The 19,025-nt window shown below is 58.0% G+C and overlaps 6 protein-coding genes across 6 annotated transcripts; all 6 read right to left on the bottom strand.

Moving 5' to 3' along the window:
* Positions 1-2,881: 2,881 nt before the first annotated feature.
* On the bottom strand, positions 2,882-3,238 carry LMJF_23_0370 (putative cytochrome c oxidase subunit 10; the record flags this gene model as incomplete). Its single annotated transcript, XM_001683309.1, has 1 exon — positions 2,882-3,238. The coding sequence occupies one exon, from the start codon at positions 3,236-3,238 to the stop codon at positions 2,882-2,884; it is 357 nt and encodes a 118-aa protein (XP_001683361.1).
* Positions 3,239-6,690: 3,452 nt separating this feature from the next.
* LMJF_23_0360 (putative NADP-dependent alcohol dehydrogenase) lies at positions 6,691-7,749 on the bottom strand (the record flags this gene model as incomplete). Its single annotated transcript, XM_001683308.1, has 1 exon — positions 6,691-7,749. One exon carries the CDS (start codon positions 7,747-7,749, stop codon positions 6,691-6,693), a length of 1,059 nt encoding a protein of 352 aa, XP_001683360.1.
* A 3,213-nt stretch (positions 7,750-10,962) lies between these two features.
* LMJF_23_0355 (hypothetical protein) lies at positions 10,963-12,039 on the bottom strand (the record flags this gene model as incomplete). Its single annotated transcript, XM_003721747.1, has 1 exon — positions 10,963-12,039. One exon carries the CDS (start codon positions 12,037-12,039, stop codon positions 10,963-10,965), a length of 1,077 nt encoding a protein of 358 aa, XP_003721795.1.
* Positions 12,040-12,925: 886 nt separating this feature from the next.
* LMJF_23_0350 (conserved hypothetical protein) lies at positions 12,926-13,810 on the bottom strand (the record flags this gene model as incomplete). Its single annotated transcript, XM_001683307.1, has 1 exon — positions 12,926-13,810. One exon carries the CDS (start codon positions 13,808-13,810, stop codon positions 12,926-12,928), a length of 885 nt encoding a protein of 294 aa, XP_001683359.1.
* A 3,190-nt stretch (positions 13,811-17,000) lies between these two features.
* Positions 17,001-17,327, bottom strand: LMJF_23_0340 (putative (H+)-ATPase G subunit; the record flags this gene model as incomplete). Its single annotated transcript, XM_001683306.1, has 1 exon — positions 17,001-17,327. One exon carries the CDS (start codon positions 17,325-17,327, stop codon positions 17,001-17,003), a length of 327 nt encoding a protein of 108 aa, XP_001683358.1.
* An 874-nt stretch (positions 17,328-18,201) lies between these two features.
* Positions 18,202-18,864, bottom strand: LMJF_23_0330 (conserved hypothetical protein; the record flags this gene model as incomplete). Its single annotated transcript, XM_001683305.1, has 1 exon — positions 18,202-18,864. The coding sequence occupies one exon, from the start codon at positions 18,862-18,864 to the stop codon at positions 18,202-18,204; it is 663 nt and encodes a 220-aa protein (XP_001683357.1).
* Positions 18,865-19,025: the final 161 nt, after the last annotated feature.

Below are 19,025 nucleotides of genomic sequence, written 5' to 3'. Positions count from 1 at the left end.
TACCGGTGTGAACACCAACAGCAAAACAAAAACAAAACAGAAAACTTGCCGAGTGTGAGCGTGCGCGTATCGATAGGGCGCGTATTTTGTTTTTGTGTGCACTGAGGAAGCAGGGGAGGGGCGCACGAGGACACGCACACAGACACAAGCACACACGCAACCACGAAGGAGGAGGTAAAAGGTGCGCCTCTATACTCACACCACCCCAGCACAAGATGCAGCGGCAAGCAACCAAACAGCAATCGTGGCAGTGGCCGGGCACAGTGAGAGCAGCAGCAGCAGCAACAGCAGCAGAAAAAGAAGGCGCGGGAGGGGGGAGGGAGAGGAGGTGAGCGGCCACAAACACAGGCTACTGCAGAACACACCGAGGGGGAGGAAGACCGTACAAGTAGCAGCTATATGTATATATATGTGTGTGTATGTACAGGGCGAGAGAGAGTGAGACTGAGCGAGGGAGGAGGACCAAGCGCAACACACAGCGAAACGGTACACAAGAAGGAATGAGGAAGAAGCCGGATACGAGACGAGAGAGGGAAAAGAAGGTGAATAGAGCTAGAATCCGGAACAAGCGAAAAACAATACAAGCTGCGTGCGTGTGCGTGTGGGCGTGCGTCTGTCAGCGTGAGGGTGGGGGAACGAGGAGGGAGGGAGAGGGAGAAAGGATCCCTCACACAGCTACGAGTATGCGTGGATGTAGTTGTATAGGAGTGCCGGATGTCGACAACGTTGCCTCTGTGTCTGTGTGTGTGTGTGTGTGTGTGTGTGTGTGTGTGTGTGCTCAGTGACACCCGTGGGTGGATCGTTGGGCTTGTGCACGAGCAAGTGGCTGGGAAACAGCAAGAAAGAAGCGGCGTGTGCAGAGGGTGGGGTGCACCGCCAAGCAGAGAACCGTACGCAAGCACAGAACGTGGAGAAGCGGAGGGGATTCCGCAGACGAAATCGGATGGACACGTCCTTTGATTGCTCTCTATTTCAGCTTGTCCTGTTTCTTCTGTGTTATGGGTACTGGTGAGTGTCGTGTTGTTCGGGGAGAATCAGAGACGTGACGGCTTTTGCATGTGCGTGCACGCGTGCGTACCGGGGTGGGGCATTCGATGCATCGGTGTTCGAGTAAGAATCGCAAAGGTGAGAAGGTTCGCAAAGGCAACGTCGGTGATCGTGGAGATGTTGCGAGTAAGAAAGAGAGAGAGGAGAGACAGAAAATGTGAGAATGACGTGTCTACGAAGGCGCGTAGACAAAAAACGGGATGCATGAAGGTGATGCGGCCTGGCCGGGTTACAGGATGCGCGTTTAGCACCGCAGTCCATTCTCCGCCGGCATTCATCTCGCACTCCTCCTTCCCCCCCTCCATCCTCCCCATTCGTCTCTCCGAGATGGAATGCTCTTCGGCCCCGGAGAGGGGGCCAGCTGAGGCTGCAGCGCACCCGTTGGCGTGAAAGGAAAGGGTGGAGGGGAGGGGAGAGGTGAAGGATGAAAGGCACTCTTGCTGCTGCATCTCCCGTCCTTCCGTCCACGGATCTTTCTTATGCTATGCGTTTTTTTTTGCTTATTTGTGCATTGGTCTTCTACAGACACCCGCACGCGCACATGTGATGCCCACTTCTCTCGTGCCCTCGCACCTCACGTCTCACCTGCGTCCCACTCCTTCGGCCCTTGGCTTCACCATGGCCACTGCGCCATCGCTGTAGTCCTTTTCAACGTGTCTCCTCCTCCTCCTCCTCCTCCTCACACACACACACACACACGCACACGCAGCCGCTTCTCCACTTTCACGCACACAGACGAATGCGCGTGTCTTCACGCCACCCAAGACTGAGCTGTGCCACTGAGAGAGAAAGGGAGGGAGAGAGGGAGGGAGACGCACGAGGAAAGGATTTGGGACAACTGGACGAGCAGAGAGAGAGGGAAAGTCAGTGGGTTGGAGAGGGAGACGGGGGGAGGGGGAGGTCAGATGGACACGCCACAAACACAAGCACGTGCGAGTTACTGTTGTTGTCGAACAGGCGAAGCGGGGTGATGAATAGGAGGGTGGTGGTGGTGGTGGGGAGTAGAAGCGTCTGTTACACCTTTGCGGCGTCATCACGCGTACACACCCCCACACGGCAGCAGAGGACTAGTGCACAGTTCCATCGGGACAACACCCCATCCCTTGTGATGCACACACCAGTCTCCGACATCTGGTCACTTCCACTTGTTCTTTCTACTAGCGTACACCATACAACGCCACCTTTGTGCTCGCAATGTGTGTATGTGCATGGGCATGTGAGTCCTTTCGTGTCGGTGGGGGCGCACCGCTCTGTCGGCAGGCACACGCACGCGGCCACCCGCAACAACAGACTGACAAAACACAACCGCACAGACACCTAACGCGGACACAGGCGCATACGCGGATTCGATTCCTATACTACGGGTCCCTCTCATCCTATCCGTCTTGCGTGACTGCTAGGCGATGCTGCTGGTGCCGTTGAGATCATTGCAAGCCCGTCGCAGTCCGCCACCCCTTATCTGCAGTGTGCGTGTTGCGCTGTAGAAAGAAAAGACCGTCTCGAAGCGGCACAGGCACACGCGCGCACTTGTATGATGGCAAGGAGAGGTGGTGGTGGTGTTAGTCCAGGAAAGGGGAGGAGGGGGAGGGCGACACATGGGTGGTCTAACGGGGAAAAATAGGAGAGCAAAAAAAAAAACAGGACAGGAGAGGAAGGCGGGCAGCTTACTACACGACCCATATGTGAAAGGAGAAGGAGGGCTGCGCCACCCACGCCAGCCTTTCACTCCCCCCCTTCTCTTCAAGCGCCAGAAGAGCGTATAGGTGTGGATGAGGGAGGGGGGAGCGTGAAAAGCAAGGCACTTCAGAGTGCCCACACGCACAGACTTAATTCCTTACCAGCCGCGGTGATAGAGGTGCTCGGGTTGGCCCGTCAGCTTTAAGGTGATGTAGCGAAAGAAGTCCTGACGGTCGCTACCCCAGAAGAGGTCGCGGCGTTCCTCCGGTGTCATCTGGCGGAAGTCGCCAATCGACGGGTTATTCTTGATGCGTACAAACGCGAGCTCACGCATGTACTGCAAGTCATCAAAGCCCCACCTGCGCGCCTCCGTACGCACGGCGAACTCAAGCGGGTCGCTATCAAGGTAGTCGATCTCAATCGGCGGGGGCGAAATGGGGAAGTGAAGCTGGCGGGTCTGCTCAGCCGCCGGCACGGCCGCAAAGGCCGCAATGCGGGACGTGAAACGACGCATCCTTGTGATACCTTATCGTTTCCGGGGATACTCGGTCGATTGTATCAGAGACGACTGAGAGAGTGGGGGAGGGGGGCTTCGGTGCGTGAGACTTAGAGCACACTGTAGCAGCGCGGAGTATTGCGAGAGAACGAGGTAGGAATAGGTAATTGTGTAGGTGAGTGGGTCGTAGATTAAACATCAGCCACAACAGCCACAAAACATGGTGACGCACCAAGCAGTGAGTAGCGACAGCAGGTGAGGCGCGGGGAAGGAAACCCCCCAAAAGCACAGAAGAGGGCGGCAGAGAGGCACAGAGAGTAGACTTGCGATTTCTTGCTGGTAAAGGAGAGGTAGCTGTGTCCCCTATTAGAAAGTGGTAGCACTGTGTGTGTGCAGCACATGCCTAAGCGACGATGCGCTTGCCATCCTTGCCGCGCCACAGTCGATGGGGGAGGAAGGGGATATCGAGGAGCGCAGGACTCTTGCCGAGAGATCGAAGAGACACGATTCTGAATAGATTGCCGCCGCCGCAGCAGCGGCAGCAGCAGCTTCTGTGCCTGCTCCTCCCCTCCCATGTCCTTGAATCATGGAAGCTGTTGACATTATGCTGCTGTTGTGTTTCACTTTTCCGTTTCGATGTCATCGCCATCCTCCACTCGAACTGGCGCTGTTCTCCACCACCCATCCTCTCTTTAGTCTCCCGATGTGTGCGGAGAAGCCACGCAACGCCGCTGGCAGCAGCTGTATCTCGAAGCCTCGAAACTTCTGCACAGACACAGGTACACAACCGCCTCTCTGCGCATCCCCGAACGCTGCATTGCCTCTTTCCACCACAGCCCTTCCGCGTTCTATCGCTCAAGTGCGCCCCTGGCCCCGCCACCCATGCCCGCATGTGGATGTAGTAGTTGGGAACCAGTTGGCGTGGAAGGAGAGAGCATGTCGGACGGTAGACGACGAAAGACGGGAGCGTGGAGGTAGCATGTGGTCATGGAGTGCGACGAGAAGGGAGAGCAAGAGGCTGTGGACACGCGCATTGTGTGTGTGCGTGTGTGAGGTGAGCACAAAGAAATGCAACAGTGCCGCCGGATGAGTTGAAGAGAGAAAAGAGCCATGGAAGGTAGGAGAGGGGAGGCGCTACAGCAACGATGCGGAGAGGAAACACTGCGCGGCCCAGACCCGCTCTCCCCAAAGTGATGACGAGGGGTGTGATGGAGCGTGCGTGTCGTCGTCGACCTGCTAAAACAAAGAAAATAGAAAACAAAGGAAACCTTCTCGTTGAAACAACAAGGCATCGGCTCGCGATGCTGCACGCGAGTGCACGGCTCAAGTTGTTGGCAATACGGAAACGAAAGTGAACACAGGCGAAACAGAGAAAAAGGGGCAAGCAAATACCTTCTCCTCCCTCCCTTCTCTTTAGAGGTGCAGAGGAGGGGGGGGGTGTACAAGGGGGAGGGGAAAAGGTCAGTTGAACAGGGAAAAACACTCACAACTCATGCGCAACATTAAGGAATAAAAAGTTTCGCGTATCCAGTGGAGAGGGAGAATGAATTCATACACGCATGGGACGAGTATGGGGAAGAGGGAGTACGGGAGGGAGAGGGGTTGAGGGCCGGAAGAGTGAAAAGGTGTAGCGTGTCGAGCAGGTTACTTGCGGGTTGCACACACACACACACGCACATACATATATATAGAAAAAAAAGGCTGCGATCGGTGCTTCGTGGATACCGCGGAGAGGGAGGCGGAGCACTTCCCCGCCCGAAACGAAAAGACACACAACAAGCGAGACGCACCGGCAAAGGAACGTCACGGAGTCCAAAGCCAGTGAGACGAACACGCATGTCGACAAGACACTGACGCAGAGACAGAGGGGAGAGAGAGAGAGGCCGGCACGCGCAAATGCACCGCAAGAGCACAGCCGTTTGGCGAGAGCAAGCAGGCGTCTGCATCTGAGAAACTGTCTCCTTTCGTCGATGGGGCAAGCCCAAAGACATACACCTGGCCCCCCAAAAAAATCAGGGTGAAGCATAACAATAAGAGGGGGAGGGAGGGAGGGAGGGAGGGAGTCAAAATACAACAGCATGCTACCGATTCTGCACTCATTGAGACGGGTAGAACTCAGCCGTGCGAGGAGGGAGGGAGAGGGGGAGAGGGGCAGAGGGGCAGAGGAGAGGAGGAGGTGCAACAGGAGGCGGAGTCGGAAGAAGCAGCCACGAAAAGAAACAGTAATACAACTCATATGATTTGTCCCTTTTGGTGCTTGATTGCCCGCGGTTCATCTGCGTGGCTATCACGCACGCTACTTGCTGATTCCCTCCTCCCGTTTCCCTTGTTCGAGACCCTTTCTTCTCTGCATCGCCCCTCCTCTCCTTGCCATGCACTCCTCGCCCACCCGCCCGCCGTGTACGTCATCGGGGCGTGGATGTGCGCCGATATGTGCCCATGAGCTTCTCATCGCTCCCTCACGGTCGGCTCTCTACACCCTCCGTCGCTGTCGGCAGTTGGTCCTTCGCCTTTCGTGTCCTCGTGCTGAGAAATCCCAGCTTTTCCTACTGTTTTCGAACCCACTGCTCCTCGGTGTGAGTGTGCAGCGGCAGTAGCATCCCACCCCGACACACTCGCTCATTTCTTCACCGTCGATACGAGTGCGTACCAACAGTAGCGACCGCGTTACCAATCAATGAAGTAGGAAGAGGAAGACAAATAATGGAAAAAAAAAAGATGAAACAAAGAAGACTGCCGTCGTTACGCATATGTATATATACATATATATATATACATATATCTATTAGCCTTCGTCTCTCTAGTCGGCTTACGAGCACTACCTGGGTTTACTCGCGTCGATCGCAGAGTTTGTGATGATCGGCCATTGGCCGCTGCCTCGCCGTCGCCTCCCTCTCTCCTCCACTTGCCCACTGACCTCCCAGTCCGTCACTTTCCTCTTCTCCCTTGCAGGTATTGCCGTCACAGCTCACGCACACACACACACACAAAACGCCGCTAGATGCACGTGAAGAGGCGTCTAAGCATGGAAAGGAGAGAGACAGATGGATAATGAGGGGCGGGTAGTGTTTGTGTGTGTGGAGGGGGGGAGGGGGAGGAAGAGAAAGAGGGGGTGGGGGCAGCTCATGCACGAGTGTCCTTAACAAAGTTCGAAGATGTAAAGCATAGCCAAGCACACGTGCAGGCACCAAACAAAAAAGTCGCGTGTAACGTTACTGGTCATCCTGTTCTCCCGTAGCCCCAGAGGCAGACGCCGTGACGTCCTGTCCAGCGTGTACATGGAGACCAAAGCATGATAGGAGGCGTACGGGCTTGCTAGTCACGTAGAGGGACACCGTGGAGCGGCAGTGCCATCCGCAGCTGCCTGATCGAGCCCGCACGGGGAAGATAAAGTTCTCCCCGAGAGTGCCTTTCACCAGGTGGGCTGCGGAGCACCATTGCCGCCAGTGACGCCGTTGTGAGGGCCGCTTCTACTCCTTTTTCAGAGACGCCATGTCAATCACGAAGCGGTAGCGCACGTCGCTCGCCAAAATGCGCTCGTAGGCCTCGTTGATATATTCGATGCCGATCTTCTCCACCGTCGCGGTGATGTTGTGCTCACCGCAAAAGTTGAGCAGCTCTTGCGTCTCAGGCATGCCGGCAATATTCGACCCGCCAACACACTGGCGCGAAGCGATAATGCGCCGGGGGTCCAGCGGCGGGTGCGCGTGCTCCGGCATGCCCACCAGGGCAAGCTTGCCGTCTATGTCCAGCGTCATCATGTAGGGGCGCAGGTCGTGGCTCATGCCCACCGTGTCCACAATCACGTCGAGTGTTCCCTGAATCGAATTCATCTCCTGCTCGTTGTTCGTGTTGACGACGTGGTGCGCACCGAGGTTTTCCGCTTCCTCGACTTTGTTCGAGGAGCGAGTGAACACCGTCACTTCCGCACCCATCGCGTTCGCCAGCTTCACGGCCATGTGACCCAGACCGCCCAGCCCAACCACACCCACGCGCGTGCCCTTCTTCACTCCCCAGTACCGCAGCGGCGAGAACGTTGTGACACCAGCGCAGAGAAGCGGCGCCGCGGCGCACAGGTCGAGGTTATCCGGGATGCTCACAACAAAATGCTCGCGCACCACCACGTGGTCAGAGTAGCCGCCAAAGGTCGGCGTCTTCTTGTCCTGCTGCGTGCTGTTGTAGGTGAACGATGCGCCATTCACGCAATACTGCTCCAGGCCGCGCTCGCACTGGCGGCACTTCATGCACGAGTCCACCATGCAGCCCACGCCAACCCTGTCGCCGGCCTTGTACTTGGTCACTTCTGAGCCCACCTTCGTCACGTGACCAACAATCTCGTGGCCGGGCACCATCGGGAACGTGGAGCCGTCCCACTCATCACGGGCCTGATGCACGTCGCTGTGGCACACACCGCAGTACGCTATGGCGATCACCACATCGTCAGGGCCGACGTCACGGCGCTGGAAGGCGAAGGGCTCCAGCTTCGACTTGGCGGAGAGGGCAGCCCATCCGTGCGCTTCAGTCGGCATGGCGGTGATGATAAAGCTGGTGTTTGAGTGGGAAGAGGGGGTGGGGGATGGGGAGCGTGATTAGATGGTGGGCCGAGGGAATGCGGAAAAGATGTGCGAATGAATAGGGGATGCTTGAGAGGGAGCTGGGACAGGCAGATATGGCGGTGGGGCGGCGTGCTACGTATTGCGGTGTCGGTGGTCGATCGCGACACCGACAGACACGATAAGATCAAGAGCAAGGAGAAGAGGAGAGAAGAGGATAGTGCAGGTCTTGTTACATCAGGATGCATGAGCGGGGATTACTGGGGGACGTGTGCGAGTTCCGTTGCTGCGCGCGCGGGTGTGCGCACGTGTCTGTGTGTGTGTTTCCGTTCGCGACCACAGTAGATGAATGCGTTTAGCAAGACTAGGAAACGAGGGCGAGGCCATGAATATCACTTTACCGAGCTTGCCGGCCCATAGTCATCACTTCCTGGCGCATGCACTTCGGCTGCATCGCCTGCTCTGCACCTCGCGTTCTTCGCTGCTCGTTAACCTGAAGACGTCGGTGCGCCGCCACATACCGTGACGAACCGGGTGGGTGGATGGGTGGGGGAATGAGCGTGACTGCCAGCACAACCGCTATTGCTCCCTACTGCTGTGCATGTCTGATACCATCAAGCGGCACGGAAGCCAAGCGAAAGGGCAATCACGGCAAAAAAAAAAACAACAACAACGAGAGGAGCGGAGGCAGGTGTTTGAGCGCGTGTTTTGTGCACGCGCTTCTCTCGTGCGCTTATGACGGTCATCTGCCCATCAGCTTTTCGAAAGCTATGGGGTGGGGGCGGCATGTAAAAGGCATACGAAGAGGAGCAGGCGCAGCAGGCAGACAACGTGCGACGAGGCAGACGCGCGTCTGCACAGAGTCACGGCGCGCCCCCTTCCCCGCTCCCACCCCTCTCTACGCCTCTGAAAGGAAAGTGAGCAAAGAGAGGTGACGGGAGAAGGAGGGGCACGTGCGCGTGCGCACGTGGAGTGAGACGCACTGATGCGGCAGTGAGAGCAAATCCGCTGCCAACGGACACACACGTACACACACACACACACACACAAACACACGGACTCAGCGCGTGCAAGGCGCAGCATCGGCGCAGGAAGAGGCTCTCCGTCTCCAAGCTGTGCAATACACAAGAATACTCTGGCACTAAAGCGGCTGCCAACACTGAAACAGTTGGCAGTGAACCCCATGCCCGGTGTTCCCCCCCCGTTTCGACACCTTCTCGTGACGATGCCCACACCCTTCCATCCCTTCCCCCCCAAAAAAAAGAAGCGACCACGAGCAGATGTGTTTTGCGTTTGGTGTAAGCGCGCACCACGTCGATTGGTGCGCGATGTCGTCCCCATCGGCTTCGTGATGGGTGGTTGTGATCTCTGTGCGTCAGTAGAGGGCTCAGCGGTCACGGGTGGTGTGCGCGAGTAGCGGCAGAGCGACAGAAGATGGGCGGGGCTTGGGCTAGCGAAATAAAAGGCACCGAAGAGGTTGGCTGGAAGATGCACGCCAGCAGGCGACTTTGGAATTCCGCCGTTCCCGCCTCTTCTCGTGCGTGTGCTGGGGCGCTTCTGAACCTCACCCTCTCGCTGATCCGCCACGGCGCACGAGGAGAAGAGCCCTTTCACTTCGTGTAGAGATCGTACAAAAGTGGGGCGATGTTGGCGGCCACGCTCCACGTCACACGCATCTTACAGCGACCAGTGTTGCCGCCGTCAGCCGGTGTGTCACGAGGTCGCTTGCCGTGCGCGGCCGCCGCTCGCCTTGCGTCGTTCTTCGCGGCGTAGTAAGCTCGCCCAGCCGAATAGAGGTGACGAACAAGCTCACAGAGCAACGTGCGCACGGCTCTCTCCAGATCAGTTTCGAAGCTTGCTATGGAGCAGCCGCCGCCTGCGTTGCCATCTCCTTTCAGCGTGCTCCAGCCGCTTGTCGGACTCTGAGCAGAGCTTCCGCCGCGTGGCTCCTCAAGGAAAGTGAGGAGTGTCTCCAGCGCTTCCTCCCATTGAGCCCAGCAGACATTCTCGCGGGCAGTGCTGTGGGTCGCAGAAGATAACGGCACGGCTGCCGTGGAGGTGGGTGCTGACGACGCCTTTGTGTGTCTTGAGGCTGGAGATGGAGCAGACAGGAGTGCGTGAGTCATGCCACTCACGGCGGCCTGGATGTCTTCTACTCCCGTCTCTGTGACTTCCTCCAGCTGCCTGGAGTGCGTCCTCAGCAGTTCAAGAGTGGACAAGCGCAGTTGTTCAGCGTTGGCACCGGTCGGCCCAGCATCGCCGCTGTCGCCGAGGACGCACACACGCCACATCTCGTGGTCCATGAGAAACATGCAGCGGCGTCGTAACGACAGGTTTTGTGCGACGCGCGTGTCGCCTTGACTTCGAGCAGCAGCACGCGCCTCCATGGCAAGAATTTCCGGTCACACCAGTGCCAGCAACGCCGTGAGCGGGTGTTGCAAAAAAAAAGGGGGGGGAGAGAGGTGGCGGAGGTTTGTGTATGGTGTATGTCTGCGCGCAGAAAAAAAAGGAGTGAGATGACGCGTTGGTGAGCGCTGTACACGCACAGCCCCGATCGATGATGGACGGCGCCACAACGCACGTGTCTTTGTGAAGGAGGAGGGGTGGAGCCTGCGGATATGAAGGGATGCGAAGGAGAGAAGGGGGAGGAGGAGGAGGAGGATGGCGCGGACTTGCTGGTCCATTCGCTGTTTGCCGCAGCTCCGCCTTACCTCCGTAGTGCTGGCAGGGAACTTGCCGCTAATGAGTTGTGGGCGAGCGTGGAAAGAGAGGGGGCGCGGGCACGCACGCAAGGAGAGCAGAGCAGACGTGCGACATCATCCAGCGATGCAACGAGGTCGCGAAGAACGATTGATGCATCTTTTGCAGTGGCGCCGCGCCTTGCGTACGCCGGGCCTGTACATAGAGAGGCCGACTGAAGAGGGGACGTGCGTGCATTCTGACGCGCGTGCGCGAGATAGGCGGAACGAGAGGAGGGGTGGTGTAGCTTGTCCAGTGCGGCTCAGCAACAGCGTCCTGCGGCACCTGTCCTACATGCGTATCGCCCTCTCCCCTCAGCTCCGCGACTAAAGCACGCAGTCTAACGTCGCTGCAAAAGCGGTGCCAACACGCGATATGCAAAGGCGAGCAGAGCAGCGACGTCGCGGGTACACCCGCGCGCGCTGACACACACAGACACCGGCGGCATGATTAGCTTGCAAGCCTTGCCCAGAAGTCCGAGACAGTAGCAACGTCCTCCGCCACCGCCGCCGTGTTATGGTCTTCAGTCGCGCGTGTGACAACAGCATCGACTTCTCCAGTACTTGTTTTCGCTGCTGACGTACTCCCTTCGGCATCTGCGTACAGCTGCTGATGCAGACCACCGTTGTTTTCTCGCAGCGCACGTTGCAACCAGGCCGCGAAGGACACCGGCGATACAGTAGGCGCCAGCCGCAAATGCGCGGGGGTGGCAAACTGCTGAAAAAGACACTGTCCCAGCGAGTGGAGCGTTGGCGAGTGCGCGGCGTCCAACACCCCCCATATGTGCCACACGCCAGCCAAGAGTGTCGCCACAGCGGACCTCGAGCACGGTGGCATGGCTGACCCGTCACTGGAAGTGATGCGACTATCGACGACGTCATCCGCGATCTGCGCTGTCAACCGCACTGCCTGCACTCGATCCAGTGTCGGGACGAGAGAAGCAGCAAGGGCGGCCAGCGACACCACCGAGATTGCTCCCGATGACGAGGGACGCTGCAGGCGTTGATCGGCCACGTACGCCAAGTCCATCATTCCCGCAAAGCCTGATTGAAGAATAGAAAAGACAGAGGTGCGACTCGCTTCGCTCCTCGCTGTGCACGGCGATGACGACATAGCGGCGGCAGACGGGGCACGCGCAACGGAATTCGCCTCTACAACTGGGGCGCCGCGCTGCAGAGCCTCAAGCGGCAGAGACGGTGCGCCGTGGACAAAGTCGTAGAGCGACAGTGCACTCGACGAGGTGGCGGCGTTCGTGTCATGCGTCGCGCACAAGAACGCGAGCTCCTGCAAGCAGAAGACCCATACTCGCCGCACATCCGCTGCTTCAAGTGCCACATGTTTCGAACGTCGTGCCTGCTCGAGTTGCGACGCGAAAAACTCCGCCAGTATCGCATAGAGGACACGCGGCTCCTTGAGGGCTGCGTACAGGCGAGGACTGGCCTCGACAGCTCGCGTCATGCGTAGTTGCAGCTCCTGCACCAGCAACTCTATCTCATTCAAGGGCTTCTGTGTTGGGACGCAGGACATCCGGCTTGGTAGCTGTCGGCGGGTGCGTGGGGGTCACTGTGTCCTTCGCGCTGAGTTATGTGTCTTCTTTACTTTCGCGCCTGCTGGCACCAAAGCATGCTTGCGAAGAAGGGGAAGTGGAGGGGGAGGGGAGGGGAGAAAGGAAGCCAATAACACGACAGAGACACGCGTGTACTGCGGAGAGAAAGCTGTAAAGAGATGGAGTACGGCATGCACCACCGAGGGCGCGTAAGAGAACGTAGATGAGGCTGCACGCTCATGACTCGATCACGTCATGTCACCTTCCGCCGCCCTTCACAAAAAACGCAGGCACAGAACAACATCGGAAACGGAAAGGGCCAGTTGCAACACGACTCGATGCGCAACATCCCATCCCTGCGAGCGTCTTCGTGGGTGAGCGGCGTGCGCCGGTGCACAGGCGAAGAGGATCGCTCGATTTTTTTCTCTCTTTGTCGCGTGCGCCATATCCGGCGGTACTCCGTAAGCGGGTGATGGTTTTGCGGTGTATATATATATATATATGGAGGAGGAGGAGGAGGAGAGGCGGGCTACGGTGCGCATCACACAGATAAGCGAGCGCGCAGAGGGATGTGAACAAGTGAAGACCAGCAGGATCAGCATGATGTATGCTATGCTGCTTGGCGTCTATGCATGCCGTATTCCTTCGTGTTCCCGGCGTGCATGTTTGCTGTGTGATTGGTAAGCTGCAGTCCGATGGAGAGCAAGGACTGAGGGCGATTGATGCAGAGGGGTTGGGGAAGCCACTGCGCCGCACCCCGCCCCTGACCTCATCACCCCTTCTTGCTCTTCCCCACCCCCTGCTCATCGTCCGCGTGCCTGCAGAGAGGAAAAGTCACCGATGCTCACGCATCCACATTACCGCACTTCAGTAGTCGTAGTCGCCGAAGTCGTCGAACTTCGACCAACGTCCGGTGCCACCTTTCTTGTGCTTACCCTTGCGGTCACCCGTTCTGTAGTCCTCCTTATAGTCGCTGCGGGTGTACGTCTCGTGTGACGCCTTCTTCACCGCTCGCGGGCGGCCCTTCTCATGCCTCTCACGCTCTCCCTTTTCCGGATAACTACCGTGATGGCAACCAAGCCAGGGTGGGCTGGGCGCTGTGTCTGGCGTCTCTTCGAATTCCACGTCGACGCCGCGCTTCTTCTGCTCTTTCACGCGGGCCTCTTCTACGGTCAGCTCCATCCGCTCCAGCTCAGCCGCCGTCTTGGCGGCGTTCAACACTTGGCGATTAAACAGCACTTTGGCTGCATTCACAGCGTTGTTGCACACACCCTTGCCCTGGTACACGCGCTTCAGGTAGAGCGGGTACTCCTGAACAAACACGTTCTTCCACTTGCGCTTGCCGTCGCTGCGCGTCAACATGGTCGGCGCCAGGTACTTCTTTTCATCCGGCAGCTCCTCCTCCCTCCACACCATGCGGCTCCACTGTGCGTTCCAGTAACGCTGCATAGGATGGGTCCCAGTGTTGGAGTCCTCGAGGAGCCGCGCCACATCGCGGCTGACGCGCTCGAGTTCCGCCACCTGTGCCGGCATGCTGAAAACGGCGACGTGCTCCCACATGAAGAGAGAGCTCGTGAGCACTCGAGGTTTCGGGTGCTTGTATTGGTACTCGTCGCCACCCTTTTCGGTGGTTTGAGAGCTGCCGCAGTCGAAGTGAGCACCCGCTGCTTCACGATCGGCACGTCGCCGTGGAGGGCGACCCTTCTTGCCGGGCCGCGACTCGTGAGTCGCCCCGTTGCCGTTGGGCGTCATGGCGGCTCCCTTCGAGCTCATTAAAAAAACAACTAAGACACGGTTTACTCGACTGGCACAAGTGCATGCAAACAACCGCGAAAGACGTCTTACACACACACGCACAGACACACACAAGAAAATAAACAACGACCAGCAGACCGGCCGAGGAAGCGTGAGTGCGTCGAGACGACCGGTTATTGATTTCGGGTGTGCTTGCCCATCCCGCACACACAGAGAGAGCGAGAGAGAGAGTGTGTGTGAAGAAACAGGTGTGCGACGGGGAAGAGGGAGAAGGGAGGGTTAGCTATGCGTTCCGTTACCGCATTCATTTCTCTGTCGTAGAGCACCATGAGTTCAGGGTCCCTCCCACTCGGCTCTGCGGCCCTGCCGCAGGCCCCGCACCGCGTGGTGCGAAGCAGCCGTCGGCACAAGCGTTGCAGCAGTGCGCCGGCCAAGCCACCTGAGAGCATGAGCTCCTCATCAAACTCTACCCACCAGCACGCACCGCCTTGCAGCCGCTCCTTCCATCATGCCGGTCACCACCCCTGCTGCATCCCACTCGGGGTGGCACGCAGGCCCCCCCCCCCTCCACACCAGTAAGCCGTGTGGTGGCCGGGAGGGGGATGCGCTTGAGTCACGCGGACACTCTGCCTACCACATGGATGGCACAAGCGTGCTCTCTGCCGCGTGTCGCTCTCCGATGCACCGCCATCCAGGACCTCACCGTCGACATCAGCAGCGATGGCACCCACGGACCTCGCCATGTCGTAGGCACGCGGCCCTCTGACCAACAGAGGTGTGGTTCGGCATGAGCCGGGGATAGGATGGCCGCCTGGAATCTCCCCACCGAGAGGAGGCGCACTGGACCCTGAAGCCATGCCCTGAGAGATGTCCCGCGTCATCAAGGGATGAAATGGAGCTGGAAAACGGAGATGAGCAGACAGAAACACACGACGGCACGCACTCACGCAAGCTAGCAGACGGACTAGATCAGCAGCAGAACGATGGCGCGGAGGAAGAACAGCGATAATTTCGCAAAGTCCGTTGTCGACATGCGAAATAAGACAATGCCAAATCACATACGATAAATCAGAAGCGTAGACGGACTGCAATCTTATACACATAAACCTACATACATACATAGGTGTACTTCTATACTTGTAGACGTGTCCGCGTCTCTGCCCGTGCGTAGCCGCTGACGGGAAGAGGTCCCACAGAAAGAGAGAGAGAAGGGCATAGAGGGAAGGATGGAGAGAAAGAGAGGGTGCCCATAGATGGACAACAGGGCCCGCAAGGTGTGCGGAGCTCAGGATGGAAAAGAAACGACAAAACAACGGAGCAGGAACGATTCAAGCAGCAGAGGAGCAGCGCACAGACAGCAAGCATGCACAAGCATGCGCTGAAGCTCACAGAGGCGGCGGGAGAGAGAGAGAGAGAGACAGGGGGAGGGCGTGGATGAGGCAGGAAGAAGCCACCGTCGGCAGCGTGGACGCGGCGTTGTGCGAGTGCGTGTGTTTTGATGCAGACGGTGTGTGGTTCACAGGAGAGAGGTGGGCACGGGTGCGTTGTTGCCTGCTCGGCTCCGTATTGAAAACAACACAAAAACAGACATGGATGTCGGGACGGTAGTCATGACACGCGGGCGAGACGGGGAGGGGGGCGCCTAATCAGAAGGAAGAAGGGGAAGTGGATGGCGTGGGGCCACAAAGTAGCAGTTCGTACGATTCTGTCAAAGGAGAGCAAGATGATGGACAAAGGGATGGAGGAGATTGGTGAAAAGCTGAACGGCGCAGAGGGACAAGAACGCGTATGCGACCCACTACACATGCTGCATGTTGTCGTCGATGTGTCCGTGTGCGCGCCTACTTTACGCGTCCCCCTCGATGTGTTGTCGGCACTTCCAATGCCCTCAGCATAGGTCGAGCCACATATCTCAGACCTGTGCCACAGGTCTCGCTTATGCGTGTCACCATCACCGTCGCATGTCAGGCGCACGCAAAGGAGCAGGGAAGCGCATGAGGCGGCGCAGGATCCGTCACCGTTCCAGCTTGCTCAACCGCACCCATGCACACGCGGTCGGTGTTGGCTTTCTTTTTCCTCGCCCTCGTTCGCGTCTCTTTTTCACTTTCACCTATGGATCCATACAGACAAACAGAGAAGCACACACAAGACACGCGTGCGCGCGCGCCGTCATCATGCATGAGAGGGGGCGCTGGAGGTGACCCGGCGACGGAAGTGTGCACACATACGTGTACAGCAGACGGCAGGCATTGACGCGGCAGTGTAAACCAGAAACAGATGCGAGGAGCCGTCTCTCCGGTAAAGCCTAATCCTCCTATGCGCGTTCAGCATCCGATCTTGTCGTCCACCTGTGTGCGCTTGTCTCTCTCTCTCTCTCTCTCTCCATGCCCACACTTCCACACCGGCGGAAACCGTGTGCGTGCGGTGTGCGGTTTTTCTCGGTGCTGCAGAGTCTGTTGTGTGTTGTTGTTGGTTGGTCCATCCTCCGCATCCGCTCTCTGCTGCTTATTGTGTGCACCGTTGCACTAACGCATGCACCAGGGCGCTGGCATGTCCCGCACGCACGTGCATGCGCACGCGTGTGTGCAACTTTCCAAGTCGGAAGGGCACGGAGGGAGGGTCCGTGCGTCGACACCCGCGCAAGACACACGAGCGCACGTGCATATAGACGATGACAGACGCGATGGAGAGAACGGCAACACGACATCAGCAGCATCCTCGCAGTGAGAACAACAATGCATCATGGAAGAAAGGGTCCTGGCAAGCAACTGCGTTGCACATTTTTTGAAGACCACTACAACCATAAAACGTGCACACACACACACACACACGCATACACGCAACACGAAAAAAAGAGAGGCGAGCACAACGATGTCGTCATCACCGTCGTCACTTTCATGGCTCCCCGACGTGAGTGTGCCCCGTAGCACATGAGACCCAACGTACAATACGGGGAGGGAGAGGTGAAGCACAAGCGTGAAGTCCGCTGTGTCGTATAGGGGCTGTCGATGACACCTGCCGCACCCTTCATTCGTACGCCCGGCGGCTGTGCTCGCTCCCCGACCCCTCTGTTTTCTGCTCCGTCTCTTCATCTCAAGTATGGAGACGTGGCGGTGGACTGTTGTGCATGCACATGTGTGTGTGTGTGTGTGTGTGTGTGTGTGTATCTCCCTTAGCGCCCTACGCTCTACTCCTTCACCGTCACTATCAACCTGACCATCATGTTCGCTACGGCGTCCATGCGCTGCGCCGTCAGCTTCTTGAGCTCCTCTAGCTCCCTGTCCGTCTCACGAGCGAGTTCCGCGTTTTCGGCATCGGCGCCACCGTTCTGCTGCGCGCGGTACCTGTCGTACTCTCGGTCTTTATCAGCGCGAAATGAGGCAACCTCGCGCTCGGCGTCGGCCTTGGCCTGCTTCACCTTCTGTTGCTTGCGCGCCTTGGCGTCGGAGATGAGGTTGTTGCGCTTCTCCTCCGCGGCAAGAAGCTTCTGCACGTTGTCCTGCTTCGGCGGCATGATGATGACGGCGACCTCGGAACAGGGGGATGAGGGAGGGGGGGGGATTTCGGTTTCGAGGGAGACACGAAAAGAAGGCAAGGTGAACACGTCCGACAACGCGCCCACGAATCCAGTCCGCAGCAGAGCTTCTCTTTGTATACTCTGTTCTTTTCCTACGGCAGCAAGAGAGGGAGCGGGAAACGGGGCTGCAAAGACGACAGCGGCGGCAGCTAAAGAGAAGAAACCAAAAATGGGCGCTTGATGCAACTCGTCCAGAGAACCCGGGAGAGGGGGAAAGAGGGGGTTGCTGGCGCTGGTGGTGCTGTTGGTGAACACTTCCCGGCAATGATACGATAACGTGGCGTTGATTTCTTCTCTTCGCTGTCGTGCGTGTGCGTGTGCGTGTGTAGGCAAAGAATAGAAGAGGCTGATGGCGCGCGCATGTGAGTTGGATGATGTGCACATGCAAGAGCCGGGAAAACGAACAAGAAAACACCAGTGTGCACAGAGAGACCAAAAGAGGAGGGGGTTGCGTGGGATGAGAGAGGAGAGCGGGCGCGACGCCGACGCACTGGCCTTACCTCTCCCTTCCCCTCTCTTACTCGTAATGAGCGCGTTGGAGTGAGGCAGATGTGTCCACACGCACACACACACACACACACACGTGGTGCTTAGGTAAACGGCACGCTCAGCGTGCAGGGCAGCAGAGGCCGTCGATGGACGCGCAGTCTCATGATTTTCGGCTCCGCGCACATCCAATGGGATCCTTTGTGCTGGAGCAATAAAGATCTGGCAAAACCGCGATCGCATCATCGTACACACGCACAGTCACACACACATACACATGCGTGGGGGTGGGGGGTGGGGGGTGGGGACACCTCCGCCGCTCCAACTAACCGAACAAGATGCGCAAAACAACAAACGACATGGCGAAGACCACGACACCGGAGAGAAAGAAGAAGCCCATGACTTGTTGGAAGCCAAACACAACCACCTCCTCCGACGGCAGCGCCTTGTACCCCTCCTTCTCCAGGCGGTAGCGGAAGTAGGGCATGTGATAGACACCCCAGGGGACAACGACGCGCGTGTTCTCCGGGTATGTGTCGATCCGCTCTACCGCGCGACGGGCGCGCGGGTCCACCGGCGGGTCATACCCGTCCAGCACCATCTGATACGCCATACGAGACTCTAGCGCGTCGCGGACGATAATGCCATCGAATTTTTCGCCGTCTGCTACGACAGGGCGAATGCTGAAAAAGGGAAGCAGGCGGCGCAGCCATTGCTGTCGTCCGGCGCTCGCCGAACCAGCCTGGAAGGGCAACCGGCCGTCCTCGCAGAGGATCTTGTCGAAGTTGTGCTGCAGCGCGTCGCCATTCAAAACGCGCTGGAAGTACGCAGGGGCGGCAATGTTCGGGATCGGGTAGAGTGTCACCTCCTTCTTCGTGTCCGGGTGCTTGTACCGCAAGATGGTGCAGATGAGTCGTGGTGGGTCGCTGCGCATGTCCATGATGCCCTTGGTCATGAGCATCGCGCTCTTCGACTTCATAGAGTCCATGCCGATGTACGACAGGAAAGGAAAGAGAAAGAAACTGATGCGTCTGTGGATGTGTGCGCGCGTGCGTGCATGCTGATGGCCGTTGACACCAACAGCCTCTCGCGCCTTCTGGGGGCACGGAGGTGAGCTGTACGGAGCGAGCGAGCTTGGATGCTCCTGAG

The sequence above is a fragment of the Leishmania major genome, chromosome 23, assembly GCF_000002725.2.
Source record: "Leishmania major strain Friedlin complete genome, chromosome 23".
Taxonomy (NCBI): domain Eukaryota; phylum Euglenozoa; class Kinetoplastea; order Trypanosomatida; family Trypanosomatidae; genus Leishmania; species Leishmania major.
This window is presented reverse-complemented; position numbering and strand designations above follow the sequence as displayed.